The following is a 21,827-nucleotide window of genomic DNA, read 5'->3' on the forward strand; positions in this document are numbered from 1 at the left end:
TATCTCTACACCATCCAGTTTTGATTTATATTTTCAATATATTTCCACATACAATATCAATGACTACATCAAGATTGTGATTCTACACATTTTTTGGGGGGATCTATTTTCTGTTTGTTTTGGTTGTGTTACAGATGATTTTGTGCCCATTTGAAATTAAAGGTAAATAATGTATTTTAACATTTTGGAGTCACTTTTATTGTAAACAAGAAGAGAATGTTTCTAAACACTACCACGATTATGGATAATACTGAATGAATTGTGAATAATGATGAGTGAGAAAGTTTGACGCACAAATATCATACTAGGCTTGGGCCATATACCGTATATTTGGAAAAATCCATGGGATCAATTTTCAATACCGTCAAAACTATTTCTTTATAGTTTTTCAATACATTTCAATATTTGTAGCTACTTTTTAAGTTATTACTTGCAGTGAACTTGTGCAATACAGTACCTTAGGACAGGGCTCTCCAACCCTGTTCCTGGAGAGCTACCAACCCTAATCTAGCTCACCTGATTCTAATAATTAGCTGGTTGATAAACTGAATCAGGTTAGTTACAACTGGGCTTGGAGCGAAAACCTACAGGAGGGTAACGCTCCAGGAATCAGGGTTGGACAGAACGACAGATTTGTACCTTGTCAGCTCGGGGATTCGAACTTGCAACCTTTCGATTACTAGTCCAACGCTCTAACCACTCGGCTACAAATATGAAGCTTACCGTAGTTCCCCAGAACAGTTGAGACAGTCAGGTGTTTGTTTGTAAACAGCACGACCGGAGAAAGTGAGAGCTGGTGAATCCATAGCATTCTATTGGTCAGTCTCTGTTGTGCGATGCACGTGAGCTGGTGAAGTTACACTTGTATGCAACCCCCCGTTATTGTAATGGTGAGAGGTTTGCATGTCTTGGGGGTATGCTAACCCCCACTGTTATTGTAATGGTGAGAGGTTAGCATGTCTTGGGGGTATGCTAACCCCCCGTTATTGTAATGGTGAGAGGTTAGCATGTAGCATGTCTTGGGGGTATGCTAACCCCCCTATTATTGTAATGGTGAGAGGTTAGCATAACTTGGGGGTATGCTAACCCCACGTTATTGTAATGGTGAGAGGTTAGCATGTCTTGTAGGTTTGCTAACCCCCCGTTATTGTAATGGTGAGAGGTTAGCATGTCTTGGGGGTATGCTAACCCCCCGTTATAGTAATGGTGAGAGGTTAGCATGTAGCATGTCTTGGGGGTATGCTAACCCCCACTGTTATTGTAATGGTGAGAGGTTAGCATGTCTTCGGGGTAAGATATTTGTGCGTCTAACCTTCTCACTCATCACTACTCACTAAAATACCCTCAGATTAAAACTGACGGTCTACACTTTAACCTCAGTCATTGTATCATTTCAAATTTAAAAAATGCTGGAGTAGAGCCAAACCAACAACAAATGTGTCACCGTCCCAATAATTTTGGAGCTCACTGTATATAGTAAATAGACCATCATTTGGGACTCAAGGAACAGGGTTTTACCATCATGGTCATACAGACTGTGTGACTACTGTGCGTTAAAGATAGGTCCTTACTATGCCAAAGACACAGGAAGAGAGACAAGCAGGGTAATGAAGGCAGTCGGATAGAGACAAAGTTGACACACAGACGAGGAAAGTTGACCTCCAGCAGACAGCTCGTCGCCACAGTCACGGCTCAGTGCCAAAATAAACATTTTTTTTTTTTTTAAATGAAAGTTAAAGACTGTAGATTCTCTCACTGGCTTCTTCAGTCTTCAATGTGACAGCTCATCGTTGTCACTACCTAGCCTTTATTCTCTTATAAAATGGGAGTCACGCAGAGAACATGTGGGTTAGTGGTCTTTCAAAGTCGCTGACACTATAGCCTAATAAAATTCCTCCGTTCAGTGAAACTGGACAAAAGCCAGACACGGTCATTTACTGAAATTCCTCCGATGAAGACAAAACGCCAAGAAGAATTTCACAAAACAAAACTTTCCTGATTAAATAATGTATTTATTTTCAAGGCAGGGACAATTAAGACAACAGCCACATAATACTGAGAATGTTTCCCAAATGACAACCTATATATTGTATATAGTGCACTACTTTGGAGAGCCCTATAGACCATAGTCAAAAGTAGTGCACTATAAAAACGGGACTAGGACGCCATTTGGGCTGCACTTAATAACGTTCTTACAGACAGATTCAACAGGCAGCACAGTACACTCAACCACTTAGTATCATTATCTACTGTCAAGTACTCTTAATACACACATGGTGGCTAAACTACGGTTTTCCAGAAAATCCTGGTTGGAAGATTCCAGATTTCATGCTTGTTCTCGACTCGTGCTAGGTTATCTTCCAACTGGGACTCTAGAAAACCTGGGGAAAGTTCCCAGAATTCTGCTACCCTAGTACTCACACACACACACACACACACACACACACACACAGTACTAGTCAAAGCTTGGACACACTTACTCATTCAAGGGTTGTTCTTTACTTTTACTATTTTCTACATTGTAGAATAATAGTGAAGACATCAAAACTATTAAATAATACATATGGAATCATGTAGTAACCAAAAAAAGTGTTAAACAAATCAAAATATTATATATTTGAGATTCTTCAAAGTAACCGCCCTTTGCCTTTGACAGCTTTGCACGCTCTTGGAATTCTCTCAACCAGTTTCACCTGGAAGGGTTTTCCAACAGTCTTGAAGGAGTTCCCACACATGCTGCTTTTCCTTCACTCTGCAGTCCGTCCAACTCAACTCAATTGGGTTGAGGGCGGGTTATTGTGGAGGTTAGGTCATCTGATGCAGCACTCAATCACTCTCTTTCTTGGTAAAAATAGCCCTTACAAAGCCTGGAGGTGTGTTGGGTCATTGTCCTGTTGAAAAACAAACGATAGTCCCACTAAGCGCAAACCAGATGGGATGGCATATCGCTGCAGAATGCTGTGGGGTAGCCATGCTGGTTAAGTGTGCCTTGAATTCTAAATAAATCACTGACCGTGTCACCAGAAAATTGTCCCCAACACCTCAACACATCCTCCTCCAAGCTTCATGGTGGGAACCACACATGCAGAGATCCGTTCACCTACTCCGCGTCTCACAAAGACATGGCGGTTGGAACCAAAAATCTCAAATTTGGACGCAGACCAAAGGATAGATTTCCACTGGTCTAATGTCCATTGCTCATGTTTCTCCTTCTTATTAGTGTCCTTTAGTAGAGGTTTCTTTGCAGCAATTTGACCATGAAGGCCTGATTCACGCAGTCTCCTCTGAACAGTTAATGTGTCTGTTACTTGAACTCTGAAGCATTTCTTTTGGCTGCGTGAATCAAAAAAACCTTCAAAGTTACTGACATTTTCCAGATTGACTGACCTTCATGTCTTAAAAAAAGAATGATTGACTGTCATTACTCTTTGCTTATTTGAGCTGTTCTTGCCATAATACGGACTTGGACTTTTACCAAATAGGGCCATCTGCTGTATACCACCCCTACCTTCTCACAACACAACAGACTGGCTCAAACATTTTAAAGGAAAGAAATTCCACAGGTTAACTTTTAACAAGACACACCTGTTAAATGAAATGCATTCCAGGTGACTACATCATGAAGCTGGTTGAGAGAATGCCAAGAGTGTGCAAAGCTGTCGTCATCAAGGCAAAGGGTGGCTAAAATATATTTAGAATTATTACATTTTTTGGGCTTACGATATGATTCCATATGTGTTATTTCGTAGTTTTGATGTCTTCACTATTATTCTACAACGTAGAAAACTGTAAAAAAATAAAATAAATACAAATAAATTAGAAACCTTGAATGAGTAGGTGTGTCCAAACTTTTGACTGGAACTACATACACAAACAAAACACATTCACAGTTACGACAAATTTAAATAGGTTGACTGGTCTTAAAAACAGTCTTCAGATAATATCTTACATTATGTACATTATGTCAGCCTCCTAAATGCTACAGGATAGGGTACCACTAAGAATATCTTGTTAGTTCCATATACAGCGTCAGCATAGTACAGCTAGCTGGAACAGGGTTCCCAACCCCCCTACCCTGGGTACACCTTTTGGTTCTTGCCTTAACATCTACACAGCTGACTCAAATAACCAAAGCTTAGTGATGAGTTGGTTATTTAAAAACAGCTGCGTACTGCTAGGGCAAAATCCTAAACGTGGGGGGGGGCTTACAGCTCGAGAGACCGATCCCCTGTGGGACAGTTGAGCTAACGTAGGCTAATGTGATTAGCATGAGGTCTAATGTAACAAGAACATTTCCCAGGACATAGACATGTCTGATATTGGCAGAAAGCTTAAATTCTTGTTTATCCAACTGCACTGTCCAATTTACAGTAGCTATTACAGTGAAATAATATAATGCTATTGTTTTGAGAGTGCACAGTTTTGAACATCAAAAGTCATTAATAAACAAATTAGGCACATTTGGGCAGTCTTGATACAAAATTTTGAACAGAAATGCAATCAGACTTAAACTTTGCACATACACTGCTGTCATCTAGTGGCCAATATCTAAACTGCACCCGTGCTGGAATAATATATTATGGCCTTTATCTTGCATTTCAAAGATGGTACAAAAAAAAAAAGTTTCTTCTTTGTATTTTCTTTATCAGATCTAATGTGTTGTATTCTCCTACATTCATTTAACATTCCTACAAACTTCAAAGTGTTTCCTTTCAAATGGTACCAAGAAAATGCATATCCTTGCTTCAGGGCCTGAGCTACAGGCAGTTAGATTTGGGTATGTCATTTTAGGCGAAAATTGAAAAAAAGGGGCCAATCCTTAAGTTAACCTTTACAGCTAGAGACCCCATTAAGTGAACCCTTACAGCTCGAGACCCATTAAGTGAACCCTCACAGCTCGAGACCCATTAAGTGAACCCTCACAGCTAGAGACCCATTAAGTGAACCCTCACAGCTAGTGACCCATTAAGTGAACCCTTACAGCTAGTGACCCATTAAGTGAACCCTTACAGCTAGAGACCCATTAAGTGAACCCTTACAGCTAGAGACCCATTAAGTGAACCCTTACAGCTAGAGACCCATTAAGTGAACCCTTACAGCTAGAGACCCATTAAGTGAACCCTTACAGCTAGAGACCCATTAAGTGAACCTTTACAGCTAGAGACCCATTAAGTGAACCCTTACAGCTAGAGACCCATTGAGTGAACCCTTACAGCTAGAGACCCATTGAGTGAACCCTTACAGATAGAGACCCATTAAGTGAACCCTTACAGCTAGAGACCCATTAAGTGAACCCTTACAGCTAGAGACCCATTAAGTGAACCCTTACAGCTAGAGACCCATTAAGTGAACCCTTACAGCTAGAGACCCATTAAGTGAACCCTTACAGCTAGAGACCCATTGAGTGAACCCTTACAGCTAGAGATCCATTAAGTAAACCCTTACAGCTAGAGACCCCATTAAGTGAACCCTTACAGCTAGAGATCCATTAAGTGAACCCTTACAGCTAGAGACCCCATTAAGTGAACCCTTACAGCTAGAGACCCATAGGGCTCTGGACAAAAGTATTGCACTATACAGGGAGCCTTTTCAGACGCATGGAAAGTTTTAAAGCAGATGTAGTGTGTGTGTGTAGTTGTAGGTGTGTGTAGTCTGTGTGTGTGTGTAGTTGTAGGTGTGTGTGTGTGTGTTGTCCTCACACCTCTACAGCAGTATCAGAACCCAGGCCTTGTTTCTGAAGCGCTTCCTCTCGCTTCATCTTGGGCTTCTCTGTCCTCGTGTGCCACACCAACACCTGTCGATCACACACACACACACACACACACACACACACACACACACACACACACACACACACACACACACACACACACACACACACACACACACACACACACACACACACACACACGTGACGTTTAAACATCCCCCCCCTACACCATCAACAACCCCCCTACACTAAAAACATCACTGGTTTAACACCACTATTCTATCTTTAGCAACCTCCCCCGCCCTCCTCCTTACCCACACCTAACACACACCTTAGTACAATTCTCCGCCTTAGGTTCCAGTTCGTCCATGGTAACCAATCCCTGCAGGAAGCTGCTTTCCAAGAACCCCATCGGTGCGTCGCCGTCGAAACATGCGTCCTGATTGGCTATCACCAGCTTGAGCGACACGGCGAAGCCAGCCATGTCCAATGGGAAGGGGCGGCTGGGGCGCCAGCCAGTATGGAAGCGTACAACCTTCCCGCCCTCGACCACAGGTCTCTCATATCTCATCCCTCCCACCAGGCCGACTGGCCACACAGACACACGCTGGGTACCACGCATCTAGAGAGAGAGATGTTAGAGACACGCTGGGTACCACACAGCTAAATGACTTAAATGTAATGTAAATGTAAATCTAGAGAGAGAGATGTTAGAGACACGCTGGGTACCACACATCTAGAGAGAGAGATGTTAGAGACACGCTGGGTACCACGCATCTAGAGAGAGATGTTAGAGACACGCTGGGTACCACACATCTAGAGAGAGATGTTAGAGACACACGCTGGGTACCACACATCTAGAGAGAGATGTTAGAGACACGCTGGGTACCACGCATCTAGAGAGAGAGATGTTAGAGACACGCTGGGTACCACACATTTAGAGAGAGAGATGTTAGAGACGCTGGGTACCACGCATCTAGAGAGAGAGATGTTAGAGACACACACTGGGTACCACACATCTAGAGAGAGAGATGTTAGAGACACGCTGGGTACCACGCATCTAGAGAGAGAGATGTTAGAGACACGCTGGGTACCACGCATCTAGAGAGAGATGTTAGAGACACGCTGGGTACCACACATCTAGAGAGATGTTAGAGACACACGCTGGGTACCACACATCTAGAGAGAGAGATGTTAGACACGCTGGGTACCACGCATCTAGAGAGATGTTAGACACACACTGGGTACCACACATCTAGAGAGATGTTAGAGACACGCTGGGTACCACACATCTAGAGAGATGTTAGAGACACGCTGGGTACCACGCATCTAGAGAGAGAGATGTTAGACACACACTGGGTACCACACATCTAGAGAGATGTTAGAGACACGCTGGGTACCACGCATCTAGAGAGAGAGATGTTAGAGACACACTGGGTACCACACATCTAGAGAGATGTTAGAGACACACGCTGGGTACCACAAATCTAGAGAGAGAGATGTTAGACACGCTGGGTACCACGCATCTAGAGAGATGTTAGACACACACTGGGTACCACACATCTAGAGAGATGTTAGAGACACGCTGGGTACCACACATCTAGAGAGAGAGATGTTAGAGACACGCTGGGTACCACACATCTAGAGAGAGAGATGTTAGACACACACTGGGTACCACACATCTAGAGAGATGTTAGAGACACGCTGGGTACCACACATCTAGAGAGAGAGATGTTAGAGACACGCTGGGTACCACACATCTAGAGAGATGTTACAGACAAGTTTTAAACTAGTCACAAGAATGCAATACAGCAGTGGGTGATATATAACAGTTAAATATAGTTCTTAATTTTGTGGTTCATGGCATCCCGAGTGGCCACTAGAAATCCTGGTTCGAGTCCAGGCTCTGTCGCAGCCGGCCGCGAACCGCACAATTGGCCCAGCATCGTCCGGGTTAAGGGTGGGTTGGGCCGGCAGGGATGTTCTTGTCCCATTGCGACTTCTGTCGCTGACACGGTCGGCAGGTGTACGGCGTTTCCTCCGACACATTGGTGTGGCTTTCTTCCGGGTTAAGGGGGAATTGTGTCAAGAAGCAGTGCGGCTTGGTTGGGTCGTGTTTCGGAGGACGCACGGCTCTCTGCCTTCGCCTCTCTCGAGCCCGTATGGGAGTTGCAGCGATGAGACAAGACTGTAACTACCAATTGGAAACCACGAAATTGGGGAGAATAAAGGGGTAAAAAAACAACATAATTTTGCGGTTAATTTTGAAAGCTAAACTTCAATGTCGTTGGTTGTCAAGTCAATTATACCATACCAAGAATATTTCTTGAAAAGAGGAAGTTAAATCAGAATATCTTGGGCAATTAGCTGGCACAGCCCCCATGGTTGAAGAGCTAGAAGACGTCAAATCCTGTGTGTCTGTCTCCTACCTCCTCAAATAGCTGTAGGCTGTATGTGTTGTCATCGTCAGCGAAGTAGACCACCCCCAGCTGTGTGTCTGCTCCAGGCTGCCCCCTCCTGTCCTCTCTCAGCCACCGCAGCCCCTCGTTCCTCTGCTCCGCCCCGCGGGGTTTCAACCAGCTAGGGTCACCCTGTGGGAATGACCAATCAATAAATCAAATGATAAATCCATCAATCAATATGGTAATTTGATTAATTCTTTGTTTTAATTTGAATGTAGACCCTGTAGGAGTTTGGAAGTGAGTAAATAAGGATGTGCATCAGATGTCTTTATATAATGCAGTTAGCTATCTAGGCTTTGTGAGATCTGGCAGACGACTGACATGCAAAATAGTGTGCCTGGTCAGCGACCGGATCTGAACCCACCTCCTGTAGTTTGCGGTCGCGTGGTGTGGGGGTGTGGAGGTGTGTGTAGGCCAGGCCGCTGGAGGCCAGGAACCCAGAGACCAGAGGGGTTTTATGGGGAGAGTCTTCCACCACGATCCAGTGGAGCTGAGGGACATGGAGGAACGTCTGGGCAAGCCGGGTTAACTCTGCTTTCTGGACAAACCTGGAGAAAGGGATGGAGAGAATGTTAGAGATGGAGCAAGGAAAGGAAAAAGAGAGGGAAGAGACAACAGGTGGTAGAGAAAGTGTGTGTGCCGCTCGCTCTCTGTCCATCTTCCTACCTGGTGTAGGTTGGTGTGATGACGTAGATGGTGGGTTGGGCCGGTTTCACTGCTAGTTTCTGGGGGAGTTTGGTGGGCTCAGCCTTCCTCATCTGCTCCTGCAGCCGATGCAGTTCCCCCCGCAGACGAGAGATAGTACGGTCCTTGGGCATGTCATGCTCTGCACAGTCACAGCGCTGGCCTGAGGACAGAAACAGGTTATACAGGTGTCAATTAAAATGCAGCCCAAATCCTGTCTCCCACCCATTCAGTCAATTAAAATGCAGCCCAATTCCTGTCTCCCACCCATTCAGTCAATTAAAATGCAGCCCAATTCCTGTCTCCCACCCATTCAGTCAATTGAAATGCAGCCCAATTCCTGTCTCCCACCCATTCAGTCAATTGAAATGCAGCCCAATTCCTGTCTCCCATTCAGTGCACTACATCTCATGGAAGTAAAGGTTAGTTAGGACCAAAGCCATATATTTATATATCTTATTTGTAAAGGTATTGCTCTGGTTAGGACTATGTTCACCAAACAACAATTGTCTCAATAACGATTTGTGATACATTCCCGTGAGACTACTGATCTAAGAGGACTTCATAGGACTGTCAGTGATAACAAAGGAGAGGAGACACAGAGAGGAGACACAGAGAGGAGACAGGGGAAAGGAACCAAGAGAGATGCGGACAGGATACAAGGAAAGGTGACGAGGAAATAGAAGACAAGGAAAGGAGAGATAGACAGTCTTACCAAGCTGCATGAGAGCGTAGATGAGTCCCATAAGTGAGACCATGAAGTAGAGGACAAACACAGTCTTCAGTTTTAACTTCATCCTAGTAGCCATGGCAACCCGCCGGCTACACACACACAACATTGGACAGAAAACCAATCTGTCAGAAGAAATACACAAGCTAACCACTAGACACACAAACCAATTATTAGTTTGTTTCTGCTTAGCCAATTGCTTTGTTGTCATTAGTAAACTGGGCACTGACTCATGAGACGGCGAAATAAGCGAAAGGTAGCTATGATGTCTCGCTGTGTTATTAGCTAGCTAACGTTACATTTTCGGTTAGCTAGCTAGCTACTATCTATGTATTCTTGTTTGCTGGAAAGCCAGGGAGCAATTGCTAACCAGCTACCTAGCCCGTTAGCCAGGTTTAGATGTAGTTAGCCACCGTCGTTAGCCATCTATGGGCACTTACCGGGAATAACGTCGTTACTAGTATTAGGTCTTGTGAGGCACCAATTTCTTCATTTATGACTTTTTGGGGAAGGCATTAGTTATAAATGCACCCCAATTAGATGGGCGATAAATCATCAATTCAGTGAGTAAGCTACGTATGAAATATTTGATGGATACCAACAACTTCCGGCTTGAGGGTACGGCACACAAAAAAATCCCCCGGAATAAAGTAGGCATGAAGAAAGTTTCCGGCTCAACTACATTTCACAGAACGCGGCAAGAAATTCGAATGAATCCATACAGCTATAGAGCCTCCATCCTACTAAACTACACTGTAGCAGTTACAGATCCATACAGCTATAGAGCCTCCATCCTACTAAACTACACTGTAGCAGTTACAGATCCATACAGCTATAGAGCCTCCATCCTACTAAACTACACTGTAGCAGTTACAGATCCATACAGCTATAGAGCCTCCATCCTACTAAACTACACTGTAGCAGTTACAGATCCATACAGCTATAGAGCCTCCATCCTACTAAACTACACTGTAGCAGTTACAGATCCATACAGCCTCCATCCTACTTAACTACACTGTAGCAGTTACAGATCCATACAGCTATAGAGCCTCCATCCCACTAAACTACACTGTAGCAGTTACAGATCCATACAGCTATAGAGCCTCCATCCCACTAAACTACACTGTAGCAGTTACAGATCCGTACAGCGATAGAGCCTCCATCCTACTAAACTACACTGTAGCAGTTACAGATCCATAAAGCTATAGAGCCTCCATTCTACTAAACTACACTGTAGTAGTTACAGATCCATAGAGCCTCCATCCCACTAAACTACACTGTAGCAGTTACAGATCCGTACAGCTATAGAGCCTCCATCCTACTAAACTACACTGTAGTAGTTACAGATCCATACAGCCTCCATCCTACTAAACTACACTGTAGCAGTTACATATCCATACAGCTATAGAGCCTCCATCCTACTAAACTACACTGTAGCAGTTACAGATCCATACAGCTATAGAGCCTCCATCCTACTAAACTACACTGTAGCAGTTACAGATCCATACAGCTATAGAGCCTCCATCCTACTAAACTACACTGTAGTAGTTACAGATCCATACAGCCTCCATCCTACTAAACTACACTGTAGCAGTTACAGATCCATACAGCTATAGAGCCTCCATCCTACTAAACTACACTGTAGCAGTTACAGATCCATACAGCTATAGAGCCTCCATCCTACTAAACTACACTGTAGCAGTTACAGATCCATACAGCTATAGAGCCTCCATCCTACTAAACTACACTGTAACAGTTACAGATCCATACAGCTATAGGATCCTCCATCCTACTAAACTACACTGTAGCAGTTACATATCTATACAGCTATATGAGCCTCCATCCTACTAAACTACATTGTAGCAGTTACAGATCCATACAGCCTCCATCCTACTAAACTACACTGTAGCAGTTACAGATCCATACAGCTATAGAGCCTCCATCCCACTAAACTACACTGTAGCAGTTACAGATCCGTACAGCTATATGAGCCTCCATCCTACTAAACTACACTGTAGCAGTTACAGATCCATACAGCTATAGAGCCTCCATCCTACTAAACTACACTGTAGCAGTTACAGATCCATACAGCTATAGAGCCTCCATCCTACTAAACTACACTGTAGCAGTTACAGATCCATACAGCTATAGAGCCTCCATCCTACTAAACTACACTGTAGCAGTTACAGATCCGTACAGCTATAGGATCCTCCATCCTACTAAACTACACTGTAGCAGTTACAGATCCGTACAGCTATAGGATCCTCCATCCTACTAAACTACACTGTAGCAGTTACAGATCCATACAGCTATAGAGCCTCCATCCCACTAAACTACACTGTAGCAGTTACAGATCCGTACAGCTATAGGATCCTCCATCCTACTAAACTACACTGTAGCAATTACAGATCCGTACAGCTATAGAGCCTCCATCCTACTAAACTACACTGTAGCAGTTACAGATCCATAAAGCTATAGAGCCTCCATTCTACTAAACTACACTGTAGTAGTTACAGATCCATAGAGCCTCCATCCCACTAAACTACACTGTAGCAGTTACAGATCCGTACAGCTATAGAGCCTCCATCCTACTAAACTACACTGTAGTAGTTACAGATCCATACAGCCTCCATCCTACTAAACTACACTGTAGCAGTTACAGATCCATACAGCTATAGAGCCTCCATCCTACTAAACTACGCTGTAGCAGTTACAGATCCATACAGCTACAGAGCCTCCATCCTACTAAACTACACTGTAGCAGTTACAGATCCGTACAGCTATAGGATCCTCCATCCTACTAAACTACACTGTAGCAGTTACATATCTATACAGCTATATGAGCCTCCATCCTACTAAACTACACTGTAGCAATTACAGATCCGTACAGCTATAGAGCCTCCATCCTACTAAACTACACTGTAGTAGTTACAGATCCATACAGCTATAGAGCCTCCATCCTACTAAACTACACTGTAGCAGTTACAGATCCATACAGCTATAGAGCCTCCATCCTACTAAACTGCACTGTAGCAGTTACAGATCCATACAGCCTCCATCCTACTAAACTACACTGTAGCAGTTACAGATCCATACAGCTATAGAGCCTCCATCCTACTAAACTACACGGTAGCAGTTACAGATCCATACAGCTATAGAGCCTCCATCCTACTAAACTACACTGTAGCAGTTACAGATCCATACAGCCTCCATCCTACTAAACTACACTGTAGCAGTTACATATCTATACAGCTATATGAGCCTCCATCCTACTAAACTACACTTCCACTATCAAGGGGCTGGTCCGAATCAAGGTGTCATTAAAAAAATGCAGCCCCTTCCCCAACATAAAACATATTTTCACATGACCATCCCCTGTAATATACATGGAACACCCTCCCCCACTCAGATAATTAACTCAAAACAATGTGTATGACCACAAATAACAGTAACTGTAGCTACCCTGTGTTCATGGGCTCCTGAGTGACACAGCGGTCTAAGGCACTGCATCTTAGTGCTAGAGGCATCACTACAGACCTGGTTTGATTCCAGGCGCTATCACAACCGGCCGTGCTTTGGGAGTCTCATAGGGTGGCGCACAATTGGGACAGCGCCGTCCGGTTGAGGGCTTGGCCGGGGTAGGCTGTCATTGTAAACAATAATTTGTTCTTAACAGACTTGCCCAGTTACATTTATAAATGTGGATATCAACTTAGCCCATAGAATACTAACGACGTTAGCTTAACTAGCATGCTTTTGCGGCACAGTCGATGCCACGCAGGGCTATGGGCCAGAAGGTTGAGGGTTTCCCGGCCACTATAGATGAGATCACTCCCCCTTCCTGTTTCATTACTTCACCATCAGAGCCACCTGCAGACAATGATCAGCTAGGGGGAAATTAGATTTTCAACTTTTTGATGCCACATTCATAATTATATAAAATATATGCAACAAATTTTCCACCAACAGGTTCATGTGCCAATGCACCAGACAACCAATAAACAGAACATATCGACTTTGGGCACTTCAATATCATGGTTTGCATTTTATCAACACCACAATAAATAAGGCTATGTCAATCGCGACAAACTGAAAACACATCCCTCCCTACTTTAGACTTACCCGGTATAGAAAGCTTCGCTTGACAATCTCCGAATGTCATTAAACGTTTTAGTTGTTTTGTAACAGCTGTCTCTTTCCATTCATCAAATGCCCGCTGCACAAGTTTATATTGATTGATTTTATTTGTCAGTAAAAAAAACATATATATATACACAAATCATTTTAAAAGTGACAGGGATTGCACAGTAAAGTCAAGGGCTTATTTCCATTGCGGTCCCTACATTAGCTGCAGCATCTGCTACAGTAATATAAGGACGAAATGCGCGTCTATTTGACATATGTCTGTCTGCCTTTCAGGGGGTTACCTTATTTTTTACCTGTAAAGATTATTTGTTATTTATTTAAACTGTAGAGTTTTAAGGAGAGACGCCATCAGAGTGCATTTTACATATTGTGCAAGAGACAGAGGCTATAAAAATCTAGGCTTATTATTACTGTTTATATTTATAATATTTTATTATTGAATATTAAAACATACAATCTACCTGCTATGAAGTCGCTCAACATATACATTATATTCAGTCAACTAGGAGACTCCCATCCAGAGAGACCCACAGACTCCCATCTAGAGAGACCGACAGACTCTCATCTAGAGAGACCCACAGACTCCCATCTAGAGAGACTCACAGACTCCCATCTAGAGAGACCGACAGACTCTCATCCAGAGAGACCAACAGTCTCCCATCTAGAGAGACCCACAGACTCCCATCCAGAGAGACCAACAGTCTCCCATCTAGAGAGACCGACAGACTCTCATCTAGAGAGACCCACAGACTATCATCTAGAGAGACCCACAGACTCCCATCCAGAGAGACCTACAGACTCTCATCTAGAGAGACCCACACTCCCATTCAGAGAGACCGACAGACTCTCATCTAGAGAGACCAACAGACTCTCATCTAGAGAGACCCACAGACTCCCATCCAGAGAGACCGACAGACTCTCATCTAGAGAGACCGACAGACTCTCATCTAGAGAGACCCACAGACTCCCATCTAGAGAGACCGACAGACTCTCATCTAGAGAGACCGACAGACTCCCATCCAGAGAGACAGACTCCCATCCAGAGAGACCGGCAGACTCTCATCTAGAGAGACCGACAGACTCTCATCTAGAGAGACCCACAGACTCCCATCTAGAGAGACCGACAGACTCCCATCTAGAGAGACCCACAGACTCCCATCCAGAGAGACCCACAGACTCCCATTCAGAGAGACCGACAGACTCTCATCTAGAGAGACCCACACTCCCATTCAGAGAGACCCACAGACTCCCATCCAGAGAGACCGACAGACTCTCATCTAGAGAGACCCACACTCCCATTCAGAGAGGCCCACAGACTCCCATCTAGAGAGACCGACAGACTCTCATCTAGAGAGACCCACAGACTCTCATCTAGAGAGACCCACAGACTCTCATCTAGAGAGACCCACAGACTCCCATCCAGAGAGACCCACAGACTCCCATCTAGAGAGACCCACAGACTCCCATCTAGAGAGACCCACAGACTCCCATCTAGAGAGACCGACAGACTCTCATCTAGAGAGACCGACAGACTCTCATCTAGAGAGACCCACACTCCCATTCAGAGAGACTCACATACTCCCATCTAGAGAGACCCACACTTCCATTCAGAGAGACTCACAGACTCCCATCTAGAGAGACCCACAGACTATCATCTAGAGAGACGCACAGACTCCCATCTAGAGAGACCCACACTTCCATTCAGAGAGACTCACAGACTCCCATTCAGAGAGACCCACAGACTCCCATCCAGAGAGACCGACAGACTCTCATCTAGAGAGACCGACAGACTCTCATCTAGAGAGACCAACAGACTCTCATCTAGAGAGACCCACAGACTCCCATCCAGAGAGACCGACAGACTCTCATCTAGAGAGACCGACAGACTCTCATCTAGAGAGACCAACAGACTCTCATCTAGAGAGACCCACAGACTCCCATCCAGAGAGACTCACAGACTCCCATCTAGAGAGACAGACTCCCATCTAGAGAGACCCACAGACTATCATCCAGAGAGACCCACAGACTCCCATCCAGAGAGACAGACTCTCATCTAGAGAGACCCACAGACTCCCATCTAGAGAGACCCACAGACTCCCATCCAGAGAGACAGACTCTCATCTAGAGAGACCCACAGACTCCCATCTAGAGAGACCCACACTCCCATTCAGAGAGACTCACATACTCCCATCTAGAGAGACCCACAGACTATCATCTAGAGAGACCCACAGACTCCCATCTAGAGAGACCCACAGACTCCCATCTAGAGAGACCCACAGACTCCCATCTAGAGAGACTCACAGACTCCCATCCAGAGAGACCCACAGACTCTCATCCAGAGAGACCCACAGAATGTCATCCAGAGAGACCGACAGACTCCCATCCAGAGAGACTCACATACTCCCATCTAGAGAGACCGACAGACTCTCATCTAGAGAGACCCACAGACTATCATCTAGAGAGACCCACAGACTCCCATCTAGAGAGACCGACAGACTCTCATCTAGAGAGACCGACAGACTCCCATCCAGAGAGACTCACATACTCCCATCTAGAGAGACCGACAGACTCTCATCTAGAGAGACCCACAGACTATCATCTAGAGAGACCCACAGACTCCCATCTAGAGAGACCGACAGACTCTCATCTAGAGAGACCCACAGACTCTCATCTAGAGAGACCCACAGGAGCAAACAGGGTCAAGTGCCCCTCCCAAGGGCACGTCGACAAATTGGGACCCAAACCAATTTGGGCCACCGGCCCAAGCTCTAAATCACCAGGCCGCCAACCATCCAAGACCCCCCCCCATTGTCCCCTGAAAAAAATCTCCCCCTCCATACCCCACCCCCAAGATGCACCTGAGCTCAAATTCGAGTCTCATAGCAAAGTGTCTGAATACTTATGTAAATAAGGTATTTCTGTTTGTTTTTTAAATACATTTTCACAAATTTGCAAATAAATACATTTTCACAAAGAGTTGCTCCCTGTCTGGGGGTACTTTTGTGATGGTAAAGTGGAAGATTTGTACAGGGTAAAAGGGATATTGAAAAAGGAAGGCTATCACTCCATTTTGCAACGCCATGCCATACCATGTAGATGGTCTTCACAAAAAAATACAGTTTTATATCTTTATGTTTGAAGCCTGAAATGTGGCAAAAGGTCGCAAAGTTCAAGGGGGCCGAATACTTTCGCAAGGCACTGTATATAGATTTTGAACAGGATGATCTATTTTGGATGCAATTTTAATGGAATTAATGGAGAGAGAGATCAACTATGACAGAGTGCTCATGTACGCACTGATTTAAATCAACAATATTTAATCAATATGCTGTTTTTTTTTAAAAACAACACTTCTTAGCTCTTGGAGTCCCAGGAAAAGCTGGACTAGAATAGCTTTTTTTTATAGCAATTCTTATACTAATAGACTATTGAAAGAAGGGTGAAAAGCTCTTGTTTGTTGAATGTTAAAAAGCCTACAGCAGCCAATAGAATTCACGGCACCGGCCGGGGAGTTTAAAAGAAAAGACAACACCTGATGACAGTAGACTGTGGGCATTTAGTTGGACGACTGACTCGGTGTCCCCCTTTCTCTTTCCCTTTCCTATAGCAGTTATTTATTCAGACCCGTAACCGTTTGATCTTCATGAAAGGAAAGCCACCTTATTCAAGCATGTCATTACAATGGTGAAGATCAGGACGAGACAAATAATTTAGCTGTTGAACGCAAGGAAGGAATGAAGCAACAATAAAGGAGCTAGGCTAATACGCACAACATTATGGGAAATGTTATGAAAGTTTTGCGTGTGTCAGCCTACTAATCATTAAAATGTTAAATAAGGCCAATTATGTTTCAAAATATAAAAGGTCTAGCAAAATGCATAGCGCATATGGAATTGAAAAAGGTATTGCCGAATATTATTCATCCTAATCAGACAAGTTTTCTTCATGGACGATACATTGGAGGTAATATAAGACAAGTACTGGAAACAATACAACACAATGAAAAATCTGGAAAACCAGGCCCAGTATTCATAGCGGACTTTGAAAAGGTTTTGAATAAAGTACGACTGTAATTTATATATAAATGCCTGGAATATTACAATTTAGGAGAATCTCTTATACAGTGGGTTAAAGTTATGTACAGTGGGGAGAACAAGTATTTGATACACTGCCGATTTTGCAGGTTTTCCTACTTACAAAGCATGTAGAGGTCTGTAATTTGTATCATAGGTACACTTCAACTGTGAGAGACGGAATATAAAACAAAAATCCAGAAAATCACATTGTATGATTTTTAAGTAATTCATTTGCATTTTATTGCATGACATAAGTATTTGATCACCGACCAACCAGTAAGAATTCCGTCTCTCACAGACCTGTTAAGAATCCCTCCTGTTCTCCACTCATTACCTGTATTAACTGCACCTGTTTGAACTCGTTACCTGTATAAAAGACACCTGTCCACACACTCAATCAAACAGACTCCAACCTCTCCACAATGGCCAAGACCAGAGAGCTGTGTAAGGACATCAGGGTTAAAATTGTAGACCTGCACAAGGTTGGTATGGGCTACAGGACAATAGGCAAGCAGCTTGGTGAGAAGGCAACAACTGTTGGCGCAATTATTAGAAAATGGAAGAAGTTCAAGATGATGGTCAATCACCCTCGGTCTGGGGCACTATGCAAGATCTCACCTCGTGGGGCATCAATGATCATGAGGACGGTGAGGGATCAGCCCAGAACTACACGGCAGGACCTGGTCAATGACCTGAAGAGAGCTGGGACCACAGTCTCAAAGAAAACCATTAGTAACACACTACGCAGTCATGGATTAAAATCCTGCAGCGCACGCAAGGTCCCCCTGCTCAAGCCAGCGCATGTCCAGGCCCGTCTGAAGTTTGCCGATGACCATCTGGATGATCCAGAGGAATGGGAGAAGGTCATGTGGTCTGATGAGACAAAAATAGAGCTTTTTGGTCTAAACTCCACTTGTCGTGTTTGGAGGAAGAAGAAGGATGAGTACAACCCCAAGAACACCATCCCAACCGTGAAGCATGGAGGAGGAAACATCATTCTTTGGGGATGCTTTTCTGCAAAGGGGACAGGACGACTGCCCCGTATTGAGGGGAGGATGGATGGGGCCATGTATCGCGAGATCTTGGCCAACAACCTCCTTCCCTCTGTAAGAGCATTGAAGATGGGTCGTGGCTGGGTCTTCCAGCATGACAACAACCCGAAACACACAGCCAGGGCAGCTAAGGTGTGGCTCCGTAAGAAGCATCTCAAGGTCCTGGAGTGGCCTAGCCAGTCTCCAGACCTGAACCCAATAGAAAATCTTTGGAGGGAGCTGAAAGTCCATATTGCTCAGCGACAGCCCTGAAACCTGAAGGATCTGGAGAAGGTCTGTATGGAGGAGTGGGCCAAAATCCCTGCTGCAGTGTGTGCAAACCTGGTTAAGAACTACAGGAAATGTATGATCTCTGTAATTGCAAACAAAGGTTTCTGTACCAAATATTAATTTCTGCTTTTCTGATGTATCAAATACTTATGTCATGCAATAGAATGCAAATAAATTACTTAAAAATCATACAATGTGATTTTCTGGATTTTTGTTTTCGATTCCGTCTCTCACAGTTGAAGTGTACCTATGATAAAAAAAATTACAGACCTCTACATGCTTTGTAAGTAGGAAAACCTGCAAAATCGTCAGTGTATCAAATACTTGTTCTCCCCACTGTATGTAAGTATTATTGATTATCATTAATTGTCCCCTGGTCCTATAAGAGCTCTTTGTCACTTCCCACGAGTCGGGTTGTGACAACTCACACTCATTCTTATGTTTAATAAATGTATTGTATAGTGTGTGTGTGTGTGTGTGGCAGGCTTACAATTAAGGCAAAAAAACATTTGAGAGTGCGCTGACCCTGGTGCTAGAGGGGGTACGTAGCTGGAGGTTGAACGTTTGAAGGGGTACTGGACGATAAAAAGTTTGGGTACCACTGTCTTGCCACGTATTAATGTGTTATTTCATGTGTTTCTATGGGGGTTGGTAGTAAAGACCAAATTCAATATTTGATGATACCTACAGGGGTCCTAAAATTCTATATCAAATAGCTAAATGATCCATGGTATTACCATCTTAAAACAATTCTATATGTTAGCTTAGTAGACTCCCCCCCATCCATCCCCTTTAAGAGATTAACTATTTATTTTTTCTCGCAAAGGTATTTTTCTGTGCACTATGTCAGCGCACACACAGCCTTTTATCCGAAGAAGTCAATTTGAAACGAAACACATCTTTGGTGGGAAAATGCTTTCATGCAGAAATTAGCATATTCACATGAAAATCTGTCGGCAATTTGATGGAAACATAGCTAATGATTGCCTGCCGTTTCTTGTTGAAATAAAGTCTACAAATCTGTGTGTGTGTGTAGGTGTCCCCTAGCCAAGTCAGACTAGGCAGCTGTAGTTTAGTTTTATAGTGTATTCAGAAAGTATTCAGACCCCTTGACATTTTCCACATTTTGTTACATTACAGCCTTATTCTAAAATGGATTCAATTGTTCCCCCCTCAATCTACACACTCAATACCTCATAATGACATCACAATACCCCATAATGACATCACAATACCGCATAATGAAGAAGAAAAAACTGTCTTTTAGACATTTTTGCAAATGTATAAAAAAACAACCTGAAATACCACATTTACATAAGTATTCAGACCCTTTACTCAGTACTTTGTTGAAGCACCTTTGTCAGTGATTACAGTCTTGAGTCTTCTTGGGTATGACGCTACAAGCTTGGCACACCTTTATTTGGGGAGTTTCTCCCGTACTTCTCTGAAGATCCTCTCAAGCTCTGTCAGGTTGGATGGGGAGCGTTGCTGCACAGCTATTTTCAGGTCTCTCCAGAGATGTTAGATCGGGTTCAAGTCCGGGCTCTGGCTGGACCACTCAAAAGACTTTCAGAGACTTTTCATTTTTATTAGTACCTCTTTTTCGTGGTATCCAATTGGCAGTCTTGTCTCATCGCTGCAACTCCGATATGGACGCGGGAGAGGCAAAGGTCAAGAGAATCCTCTTCCAAAACACAACCTAACCAAGCCACACTGCTTCTTGCCAACTTAACCCGGCAGCCAGCCGCACCAAAGTGTTGGAGGAAACACCGTACACCTGGCGACCAGCATGCACTGCACCCAAGCATGCAACAGGAGTCACTGGAGCACGATGGGACAAGGACATCCCTGCAGGCCAAACCGTCCCCTAATCCGGACGATGCTGGGCCAATTGTGGCCACCCCATGGGTCTCCCGGTCACGGCCGGCTGCAACAGAGCTTGGACTCGAACCCAGCGAGCACTGTGATGCAGTGCCTTAGACCCCTGTGCAACTCAGGAGGCCTGACATTCAGAGACTTGTCCCGGAGCCACTCCTGCCTTATTTTGGCTGTGTGCTTAGGGTCGTTGTCCTGCTGGAAGGTGAACCTTCACTCCGGTCTGAGGTCCTAAGCGCTCTGGAGCAGGTTATCATCAAGGATCTCTCTCTCTCTGTACTTTGCTCTGCTCATCTCCACCTTGATCTTGACTAGTCTCCCAGTCCCTGTCGGTGAAAAACATCCCCACAGCATGATGCTGCCACCACCATGCTTCACCGTAGGGATGGTGCCAGGTTTCCTCTAGACGTGACGCTTGGCATTCAGACCAAAGAGTTCAATCGAGGTTTCTTCAGACCGGAGAATCTTGTTTCTCATGGTCTGAGAGTCCTTGGGTGCCTTTTGGCACACTCCAAGAGGGCTGTCATTCCCCAACCCGGACAACGCTGGGCCAATTGTGAGCCGCCTCATTGGTCTCCCGGCCGACACTTATGTAAATAAGGTACTTAAATGTTTTAAATGTGCAAACATTTCTAAAAACCTGTTTTTGCTTTGTCATTATGGTGTATTACGTGAAGATTGAGGAAAAACATGAATTTAATTAATTTTAGTATAAGGCTGTAACGTAATAAAATGTGGAAAAAGTCTAGGAGTCTGAATACTTTCCAAATGCACCATATAAAAAAAAAATACTACCGTACCTAACATTATCACTACAGACAA

At 44.1% G+C, this 21,827-nt stretch overlaps 1 protein-coding gene across 3 annotated transcripts; it reads right to left on the bottom strand.

Annotated features, from left to right (window-relative positions):
* Nucleotides 1–1,991: 1,991 nt before the first annotated feature.
* On the bottom strand, nt 1,992–10,202 carry b3gat3 (beta-1,3-glucuronyltransferase 3 (glucuronosyltransferase I)). Of its 3 annotated transcripts, XM_064931067.1 has the most exons (7): nt 10,027–10,202; nt 9,572–9,678; nt 8,839–9,019; nt 8,537–8,720; nt 8,140–8,301; nt 6,042–6,332; nt 1,992–5,794 (listed from the first exon to the last, which is right to left on the bottom strand). In XM_064931067.1, the coding sequence occupies exons 2-7, from the start codon at nt 9,663–9,665 to the stop codon at nt 5,696–5,698; spliced, it is 1,011 nt and encodes a 336-aa protein (XP_064787139.1). In that variant the 5' UTR covers nt 9,666–9,678; nt 10,027–10,202; the 3' UTR covers nt 1,992–5,695. The 3 variants fall into 3 exon arrangements, with proteins under 3 accessions (XP_064787139.1, XP_064787140.1, XP_064787141.1); XM_064931068.1 differs by lacking the exon at nt 9,572–9,678; XM_064931069.1 differs by lacking the exons at nt 1,992–5,794; nt 6,042–6,332 and adding an exon at nt 7,244–7,904.
* Between the last annotated feature and the right edge of the window lie 11,625 nt (nt 10,203–21,827).

The sequence above is a fragment of the Oncorhynchus masou genome, chromosome 23 (assembly GCF_036934945.1).
Source record: "Oncorhynchus masou masou isolate Uvic2021 chromosome 23, UVic_Omas_1.1, whole genome shotgun sequence".
Lineage (NCBI taxonomy): Eukaryota > Metazoa > Chordata > Actinopteri > Salmoniformes > Salmonidae > Oncorhynchus > Oncorhynchus masou.

Bases quoted from the DNA above. Each gene is read 5' to 3' on its own strand.
- b3gat3 (XM_064931067.1), bottom strand. From the start codon at position 9,665: ATGGCTACTAGGATGAAGTTAAAACTGAAGACTGTGTTTGTCCTCTAC. The intron at 8,721-8,838 runs GTAGGAAGATGG...CCCTTTCTCCAG, and splicing joins ATCACACCAACCTACACCAG to GTTTGTCCAGAAAGCAGAGT. The intron at 5,795-6,041 runs GTGTGTGTTAGG...TGTGATCGACAG, and splicing joins AGGCGGAGAATTGTACTAAG to GTGTTGGTGTGGCACACGAG.